This window comes from Petaurus breviceps, unplaced genomic scaffold (assembly GCF_028583685.1).
Source record: "Petaurus breviceps papuanus isolate PSGF00001 unplaced genomic scaffold, PetGlider_PUasm1.0 90734, whole genome shotgun sequence".
Taxonomy (NCBI): domain Eukaryota; kingdom Metazoa; phylum Chordata; class Mammalia; order Diprotodontia; family Petauridae; genus Petaurus; species Petaurus breviceps.
The window spans coordinates 3693840-3703874 of NW_027187327.1; the positions used below are offsets into that span (position 1 = coordinate 3693840).

Below are 10035 nucleotides of genomic sequence, written 5' to 3' on the forward strand. Positions count from 1 at the left end.
AGAGAGGAAGGGAAAGACAGAGCGACAGGGGTAGGGACAGAGGGGTGACCCGCTGGTAATGGACAGAGACCGAAAGAGGTCTGGAGGCAGCCCCCGCCCTCACGAGCGTCTGGCTCAGGACCCGAGGCCGGCCAGCTCACCATACTGCCTGTTCTCCGGGTCTGGATGAAAGGTGAAGTGAGCCACATGCCGCCTCTGGGCCAAGTCCCGCACCGCCGAAGGCAGGAGGAAGAGCCGCCCGAGCCGAGCACCTCCCAGCTGACCACCGAGCCTGGCTGCCTCCACGACCCCGACCCGAACTCTCACCCACCGCGCAGTCGAAGCCACCGCTGCAGCCGCCATCCTCTCGTACCACCCGCCGCAGGCTGTCAGGAGGCACGGCCGAGTACACGCTGCCTGGATGGGGGGTAGGGAGGAGGCACACAGACGACATCCCTATTGGTGAGGCCAACAGGGCGATCACGTAAGATGGGCCAATCGCAAGTCGGGATTCGGGGGCGGGGACGGGGCACGGAAGGAATAGGGGCGTGTGTTTTGAATAGTGGGCATGCTCACTGGGAAAAGGGAGGAAGAACGGGATTGGAGGCGGTCCCTATAAGGTAAGCAGCTCGGAAATCGTCTCTGGAAGTCGCTAGACTTGCCCATGGTGCGGACCTCCCCCACCCCCTGCATATATCTAAGATTTATGTAGTACCAACTACCTTGCATTTTTTTTTTCTTTCTGAAGGGAGGGATCCAGCTTTTTAACTTAACGTCTTTATTCCACTTTTTACCCCTTTGTCTCCTAGTTCCTGCCACCTGTTGTCATTCAGTTTAGAAATGAACTTTGTAAAAAGTAGCTGAGTTACTGGTTTGGAGTTATCAGTTTCTGAAGAATGGGCACCACGTTCATCTAAATCCCGAGAGTGTGATGCTGCCCCTTAATAAGTGCTTTAGGTTGTTAAACAGTTTGATTCCCTCCCTCTCCCTCCCCTTTTCTGGATTTAGTTTAGCCAATATAACAGATTTTCTTCCCACACATTTTACATGAATGTTAGCACTCTAGGAACCCGAGGGAATTAAATCTTGTCTCAACAACTTCTCTTAGATTAGGCTGTGCAATGTCCAAAAATTAAGTCAAAATGATACTGTCCTCGGTTATTAGGGCTTTCCCAGTGAATGGCAAATCTGTTGTGACACAGACTATTCATAAAAGGAAATGTTAGCACTAAATGCAAAACATGGAAAGGAAGGTGTAGGGGTTTTTTGGTTGCTTTTATTTTGGGGAGACAATAGGGTTAAGTGACTGGCCCAGGGTCACACAGCTAATAAATGCCTGATGTAGGATTTGAACTCAGGTACTCCGGCCTCTAGGGCCTGTGCACTACCCATTATGCCACCCAGCTGCCCCAAAAGTTAAAGATTAGAAGGAACTAAAATGATCCCTAGACCTGCTTGCCCTTCCCTATACCAACAGGTTCTAAAAGAGTAGGAAGATGGAAAGAGGAAGGAAAAGCTGAAGAGATTCTTAAGACACTTTTCTCTGTACCAAGGAGGATTTAAGGCAGGCAAATGAAAAGTCAGAATATAGATTCTTCTGGCTCCTATCTTAATTGCTAGTACCAGAATTTTAAAACTTGCTTTTAAAAAAATTGTCTTGAAATTTTTTCCCTTTACCTCCTTTATAATTCTACTTAGTTGTGCTGTTTACTTTTTCGTGAGTAGACTGAAGATGTGTTTTAAACTCTGAAAAGTAGTGACAGAGGAATAGAGTTTAGAGAAAAGCTATTATACTTCTGTGGTATTTATTAAGGGACCTCATGGTGCTCCAGTGCCCACTCTCCAGAAGTTGAAGATAACTATACCAGCACCTCAACTACTTTTTACAAAGTTCAGTTCCAAAATGAACAACCACAGGTGGCAGAAACTAAGGTGTAAGGTCTCTGGGTAGGAGTAGGTTAGACTGGATTTTCTGTACTGTCTCCTCCCCCTTTAAAATTCTATGATTCTAAGAGACAGAACCTTCCCAGTATCATGGTCCTCCTCCAGTACAAAGTACAAACAATGACAACAGCCAAGGACATAACGTTATTCAGTCACAGAAGCCCCTGGGGTGAATTAAAATTTGGTGGCCTATGTGTGATGCATAAATTTATTAGGACATTCTGGCCTTGCTCAATATACCTCCAATCTGACTCTAATGAATCTTATTTCTAGACAGAGGTAGAAGAATGTTTGCTCCTGGGAAGAGTTAGTCACCCCTCCTGGAACCAAGCATTTCTAAACAGAAATGCTCTCAAGGATGCTTTGAGAACAACTCATTTCCCACAAATCATGCATTTAATTGGCAAAACACTTTCTTGGTTAGAAGGAACTACCAAAGGTAGGTAGTCTTGAGTCTTCTTGGGAGTCTCAACCATGGTACAGATGAGTAGTATGGGAGCTTCCTGCTGGGACTCTGGAGGCTGATCCTAGACTCCCTAGCCATGTGATCCAGATGTAGATAATCTCCCCCTTGGTGCTGATTGATTGTAGTAAAATTTCATAACTATTGAGACTTACTGATTGTGACATAACTATTGGGACTTGATAGTGACATAACTATTGGGACTTACTGATTGTGCTATAACTATTGAGACTTATTGATTGTCACATAACTATTGGGACATATGGGTTGAGACCTATATTATTATTTTATAAATAAATACTAGTAATTATATATATATGTATATACATATATATATATATATATAAATAAAACTTGAAACTCTGTGTCATTTCTCAACCAATAAGGAATGAAATATCTTAATTCAATCCTCTAAATCAGAGGTGTCAAATTCTCAGCCTGCTGGCTTCAAGCTTCTCACTTAACTGCAATTAAAATGTAATCAGAAATGATTAACAATAAATAAAAGTACAATACCACAGAGATAATGTTAATCGGGTGTTGATTCACTTTCCTTTACCCTTCAATATTTATTCAAAGGTGCTTGAACTCTTTTGCCTAATTTAGAGACCATGTTTCCTTTTGCTATTAATATCCTAACTTCCCTGTTGGGAAGTTCAAGGTCTTTAGTTATATTTTCCTGATTTTGAGATCTTTAATAATTTCAGTCATTTTTTCCCCTCTTATTTTCCCCTATTGTAACTCCCTCCCCTTTGAAGACAGTTTCCCTAGGGTCTGAGTGTCAAAGCTATCCCAGCATCCTTCCACAATGGGCAATATGTGGTTCACCAGACTTGGTCTTTGCCTTCTGTGGATACAGAACTGGCCCCAGGTAGATACTAGGCTCTTCCCTTCAGTATCATTCAAGGGCCTACATGTGTCCTGGCCCAGATCCTTATGTTCCTTAGTTCTCTGGCTGAGGTCTGTTGCAGCAGAGTACTACCCCACTCTTATTCCTTGCTGCTATACAGCTGTTGCAGTCTAAACACATTTCTGCCATTCGAATCACCAAGACACTGGAAATAGTGGAGGGAGTAGGATAATAGTTGAGTTCTGCTGCAAAGCATTGGTTGGTTTGTGCAGCCTTGATCCATGGAGCGTAGTGAGTAGGAGGGTGCTGAGTAAACACATTAAGGTTTAAGGAATATTGTGTTAGTGCATCAGACCTCCCTTGGATTCTTGGTGTCCTAAACAACTTAAATTGTTTTATCTCTTATGTACGATTCTTATTTTAGAGAGGTTTAAGAGGTTGTGAGGATTGAAGAAACAATCTTATATTGTTAGTCCATATGTCTTGGTGACATATGTGACTCCACATTACCATATTCTGTTGTCCCTTGCCACAATGCAAGTGCAAATCCATAGAACAGCAAAATTAAAAATGCCAAGCTGGCTATTTCTACTTTTGTACAATATCATTATCCCACTGAGCCTCCAACGTCCCAATAAATCTGATTCTGATGAGCCTTTGGGATCTAATGCATATTTAGGCATTCTGTTATCTAGGTCAACAATAATTTAAGTTCTATTCTGTGCCAACACTTAAGGATACAAAGAAAGGTAAAAATAGCCCCTGCCCCAAAGGGGCTTGCTTTCTAATGGGGAAGACAACGTGTAAACGCCAACATGCATATAAGGTATATACTGAATATATGGCTTCCTCCAAATCCCAGCCAAAATCCTACCTTCTACCAGAAGCTCTTCCCAATACCCCTGAATACTAGTGTCTTCCCTCTGTTCATTACCTTGAATTCATCATATATGATGGAATCCTAATAAAGCTGCCCCCGGTCCCAATATTCTAACTTCATTATGGGCCCAGGCGCACTGTACCTACCTAGCCTCCCTGCCAAAGTCCTGACTTCTTCACGTATGCCTCATTGCTCACTGGAACAACAGGTGTGTCCCTGAACTTTTAGTTCCCAAAGAAACAGCAGGTGTGTCCGTGTGATGGGAACCCAACTACTGCCTCTACCTAGTCACTGCCCCCAGACCCATTCCCACAGAAACAGGTGTGTTCTTATATTCAATCACAATCACATCATCCATCTAGCCCAAAACAGGACCACAATACCCAACTATATATCTTAAACAGACAGGACCACAATAGCTAGCCAATTGGAGGGCAGCATTACCAGAATGTTTAACCACCAAACTATAAAAGGGACCCCTCCTCCATTACCTAATCCCTTAACAAACTCCTCCTGCCTTTTTAACATTAATGATATTCCTCTATTCTATGTAAATTTCTGTTATGCAATAACATAAATCCATCTTACTTTCTCTGAAGTTGTTGGTTCCTCTTGGAACTTAGCCCACTTCATGCGAGGGATCAATCTCAATAAATGCCTATATTTGGATTAGAGGTGGTCTGACTCTAAATTCTTTGAGATGGTTGCACCACAACATATCATGTAACCCCAACACTTTTTGGGTGGGCAAAGTCCCCACCTCAACAGTTTTTGGCGTCGCTGGGTTTAAACCACAACAATGCACACACATGCATATACGCATGTACATGCACACACATAAATACATCCATGTATATACACATGTGTACTTATAATTGTGTGTGCACTTATGTGTACACACACACATATATATATAGCCACACACATTTTTTCCTCCAATTATACTAGGTTTTCTTCATACCCCATTGGTAAACAATAACCTCAATAGGAGAACTAAGTATCTTTGTAAATCATCATCACATTAAAATACAAAAATCCATAAACAAGCAGACAGTTAACAAACATTAGATTTTTGTCTTCCCAAAAATTCTTAATTATATATTATTGTCTTCTTGAATCAAATTTCAAAATGCTTTGTCCCCTAAGTATTACAAATCACTTCATTTCTCTTACAAAATAATAGAAGACACCGTTAGTGCAAGCAGACAAACACATTCAACTTCTTTGGTTGGTTCTTCAGAAGGATTTCTTTTTTCTAAACCAATATTGGTCTCAAATAACAGTTTGAATATTTTTTGAACTTCAATCTAATAACTACATGACAAGAAGACTTCACAAGAAGCAAACTATGTAGCAATGGGCATGCATTAGGGGATTCATTGCATTCTACATATCTGGCAGAAATTATACTATTAAAATGCTTAGGTAGAAAGAACCTACAGTTTGAACTGATTCTTAAATGTTAATTTTTTTCTTTTTTCCCTTTTTTTAAAAAAAAATATTTACTTGATTCTACCAAGAAAATACAAAATATAAGGCTGTAAGTAACTACTAGCATATTTAGGCTGGGACAGTGAAGTTAATCCTCAAGGCTGCAGCACACACTGCTCACTAGTGTTTGCACTCAACTGGGTTTGGATCTGTCTCCAGATCATTTTCTTCATCTTCTTTCTCTTCCCCTTCTTCATCATCAGCCTCTTCATCATCATCTTCAACACCTTCTCCTATGAAGTATAATACTGGCCTTGGGACTTACGTGAAAAGTAACCAATTTTGAAGTCTGCAGCAAGGATAGTTTCTCCATCATGATTCAGGTCTCTACTCTCAGGAACTCCAGGAGGAGAAAAGAAATTGAGCAAAGAGTCCCTGGAAACTGTTTTCATCATAGTTCAAATGGTCCCATGTCCCTTATGTTTCTGTTTCTTCTTAATAGTTTTCAAAGTGACATTTTTCCCTTTTTTCTAATCTACCTGACAGTCTGTGCAGCTCATGATTTCTGGTCCACCAAAGGAGAAAGAATCAGAATCATCTGGCTCTGACTGCATATGATATGTCTTTGTCAACATCTCATCTGTGAAAAATTCATTGGGTTCAAAGCAAAATTCCAATACAAAACTCATAGGTTGGTCAGTATCTGAGATCTTAACTTATTGTTTACTTATATCATAATAGCAATATCTTTCAAGTGATTTCAAATGCCTGAACCATATCACTGAGCAAATCAGTATTTTTAAAAACAGTCAGCCAAAATTCAGGAATTCCTTTAGGGTCTTCTTTTGTCTTCATTTTTTTTTCTCCCTTTCAAGCTCAACTTCTTTCATTTCTGAAATCTCTTATATCATCATCTGGTTTCCATTCACATTCTTCCTCTGTAGCTTAATAAATTGCATTGTTAATTTCACTTCTCTTATCAAAAAGTGGCTGGTAAAGAACAGCCTTCTTTCAAGGCATAAACTTCATCATAGAGCTTGACTTTTGTCTGTGCACATTTCACCTGGAGGTTTTTGAGGGCATTCATATGTCACTGGCAAACTTTCAATGTGTTCAGTTAATGTTTCCTCTTTACATAAGCTCCCAAAGTGGGTGATACCACTTCCTGGAGGTTACTAGAATGATCCAGGGGGGCAGTATTTGCCTCAGCTACGATTGGGGGGAGGGGTATTGAATAAAAATAAGGGGAAGTAGAAACATAAAAAAGAAGAGAAGAAAATTTTGAAAAACTGTTCATACATGTTTCATCTATTGTGTAACAGAGTTAAAATTGTAGTGATTACCTTAATTTCCAAATAAACACACAAAATGCAAATTATAACCAATCAGTGGTCAAGTCCACTAACAGTTCTTAACAAGCAAGTGTTGGTAGATGCACCTGTTGCGCGTTGTTTGGAAGTCCAGCATGCATTGGTAAGAATATGTGCATGTAATGACTTGCCTCATATCAAGCCTAATCTGCTGCTTTGCAGCTGTATCTACTCTGCCATCTCAACTCCGCCCCCACAAAAGGTATTTTTTATAAGCTCATGATATATAGTATCATACATATGATACTATATAGTTACATTATGCAACATAGCAGTATCAAAATCTCAATGCAGGAAAAAACCCACAAATTTTTAATAAATTATTAAATTTAAGATGTGTCATTTGAAAAAACATATATATGACACAAATTTCAAAAAATATTAAAGGGTTAAAGAAAGTAGATTTCCAGGGGTCCACTGAGTAATTTTTTTAAGGGGGGGCTTTAGGCCAAATAAGTTTGAGAGTCTCTGCACTAAACCATCCAATCTTTTTAGAAGAACTGAAAAAATTTGAGGATTCTGTACCAACTGAACAGCCAACTGACAAGTTTGGCTGTTTGCATCTTTACCATATACATATATACACACATATGTATATATGCATACATACATATATGTGTGTATATGTATGTGTATATGTAAGTATGTGTACATAGATCAATTGATCTATTTTTCTATCTATATACACACATACATCTTAGGAGGTAGTTAGATGGCTCAGTGGCTAGAGCACTGGGCCTAGAGTCAAGAAGACCTGAATTCAAATATGGCCTCAGACTTTTATGACCTATGTGACCCTAGGAAAGTCACTTAACCTCTGTTTGCCTTAATCCACTGAAGAAGGAAATGGCAAACCATTCCAAGCGTCATTGCCAAGCAAATTCAATAGACAATTGGTCCACAGGATCACGAAGAGTTGGACATGATTGAACAACTGAACAACAACAGATACCTATCTAGCTACCTATATACCTACCCCAGGTTTAAGATCTTTCTGATCATTTGAGTGTTTGTCCAAAATTAGTCAAAGAACCCTCCTGTTTAAGAGTGTCTGACCTCAAGACCAGTGGGTCCTCAGGAATCAACTAGGTTTAAGATGCCTCAGAGCCTAGGAAGGGTGGGGAGAAGAGCAGTTCTCTTTTATTGGAGTGGAACTGAAATCAGGCTCCTATTGGTTACTGAGCTGAGAACAGATCCTCTGTTAGGCAGGTGAGCGTTTTCCTGAGTGTCCAACTTGTGAAAAGTTGTGGGAACATTCAAATGTAGAACAGAGCTTATAAAAAATACCTTTTGTGGGGGCGGAGTGGAGATGGCAGAGTAGAAACAGCTGCAAAGCAGCAGATTAGGCTTGATATGAGGAAAAACTTTTACCAGTGGAAAGGGGCTGCCTCTGGAGGCAGTGAGTTGTGCCTTGCAGGTGTTCCTGAAAATAGAGGTTAGGTGACCACTTACCAAGAATCTGATAGTGGGAATTCTTTGGACAGTATGGGTTGGGCTAGATCAGTAGTTCTCAAAGTGTGGTCCAAGAGCAACTAAAGGTTTCCAAAACTCTTCCTTTCAGAGTCTACCAGTTCAAAACTATTTTCATAAAACTAAGACATTTTAATTTCTACTACAGTAAATATGGATAGATATAATTCACATAAACAAAATCTCTCAGGAAAGAGTCCTTGATTTTTAAGAACATAAAGAGTTTGAGAACAAAAGAGTTGTATAATCCCTAAAGTCCCTTCGATCTCTATGATGTGTGACTCAAAGAATGAATGTTAAAAGCTATAAGGATGATGCTAAAGGTCAAGATGGCAGGGTTGTAGAAACAGGACTTCCGCAGGGCTCTGGCTTACACCTTCCCCAATTCATGTCAAAAGTGACTCTGAATAAATTTTGGAGCTACAGAACCCATAAAATGACACAGAGAAGCTAACCTCCCACTGAGGACAGTCTGGTAGGCCAGCAGGAATCAGCCAGCACAGCTCTGGGAGCCCAGCCTAGCCCCACCCTGAGGTTTTAGCCCCAGGGTTGGACTTACCAACAACCAGCTGGAGGGACTCCAGATCACCAACAGCTGTGACAGTTTCCAGAATTGTCAACACATAGATGTGAAGGACAAATTGAGAGGTCAGTGCAATGTGGATTTGGGGATCCAATAGTTGGGAGTGCTTTGGCCTCTTCCCCCAGGGCTGGAAGCCACTGAGGAGCTGCACCCGGCCCCCATATGGCAGCTTCAGCTCCTGGCCTGCAGAGTGAAGGGGGACCAAGTGACCAATTTGAGGGGTAATCACTCTTGCTTTAACCTGCTTGGATTTGGATTGCAGTCTAGGGTGGGGGTCCTGGGGTGTGTGACCAGCTTGCCAGAGCATGTGAAGGCTTCAAAGAGGCCACCCAACTAATACCTCCAGCAGCTGAGAAAACCCCAGCGTTTGGTACAAAGCTTCCCTGTGTGGTAGCAGAGTCCTACTGTGGCAAAAAGCCCAAAAGTCAAGTAATTGAGTGGCAAAATTAGTAAGCAAAGGAAGCAAACCAAGCAAAGCAATCCAACATTAGACTCCTATTTTGGGGACAAAAAGGATCAAAGCATGGAACAGGAGGAAAACAGTGAAGTCAGAACTACTGCAACAAAAGCTTCCAAGAAAAATACAAACTGGTTACATGCCACAGAGGACCTTAAGAAGCAAATAAGAGAAGTGGAGGAAAAATTGGGAAGAGAAATGAGAATGATGCAAGAAAATTATGAAATGAGAGTCAACAGCCTGAATGAGGAAAATAACACCTTAAAAAATAGACTAACTCAGATGACAAAAGAGGCTCAAAAAGGCAATGAGGAGAAGAATGCCTTAAAAAGCCGAATTTACCAGATAGAAAAAGAATCTCAAAAGATCACTGAAGAGAATCATTCCTTCAGAATTAGATTGGAGCAAATGGAAGTTAGTGACTTTATGAGAAATCAAGAGGCTGTTAAACGGATCCAAACAAATGAAAGAATAGAAGGCAATGTGAAATACCTCATTAGGAAAACCACTGACCTAGAAAATAGATGCAGGAGAGATAATTTAAAAATTATTGGACTACCTGAAAGCCATGATCAAAGAAAGAACCTAGAAAGCATCCTCCAAGAAAT

The 10035-nt window shown here is 40.7% G+C and overlaps 1 protein-coding gene, 1 long non-coding RNA gene and 1 pseudogene across 7 annotated transcripts in view; 1 reads left to right on the top strand and 2 right to left on the bottom strand.

Annotated features, from left to right (window-relative positions):
- BCKDHB (branched chain keto acid dehydrogenase E1 subunit beta) overlaps window positions 1-444 on the bottom strand; it is a 274508-nt gene extending 274064 nt beyond the window's left edge. For 2 of the 6 annotated variants that reach the window (XM_069066959.1, XM_069066960.1), the window contains exon 1: window positions 141-412. In XM_069066959.1, the coding sequence (XP_068923060.1) occupies window positions 141-342 (202 nt within the window). In that variant the 5' untranslated portion in view covers window positions 343-412. Of the gene's footprint in view, window positions 1-140 lie in introns of all 6 variants that reach the window. The other 4 variants (XM_069066957.1, XM_069066955.1, XM_069066956.1 and 1 more) reach the window with 4 other exon arrangements.
- A 102-nt stretch (window positions 445-546) lies between these two features.
- LOC138145298 (uncharacterized) lies at window positions 547-2913 on the top strand. The gene is made up of 2 exons (XR_011164179.1): window positions 547-599; window positions 2197-2913. It is a non-coding gene; the product is annotated as an uncharacterized lncRNA (long non-coding RNA).
- A 2814-nt stretch (window positions 2914-5727) lies between these two features.
- Window positions 5728-6769, bottom strand: LOC138145394 (nucleosome assembly protein 1-like 1; annotated as a pseudogene).
- Window positions 6770-10035: the final 3266 nt, after the last annotated feature.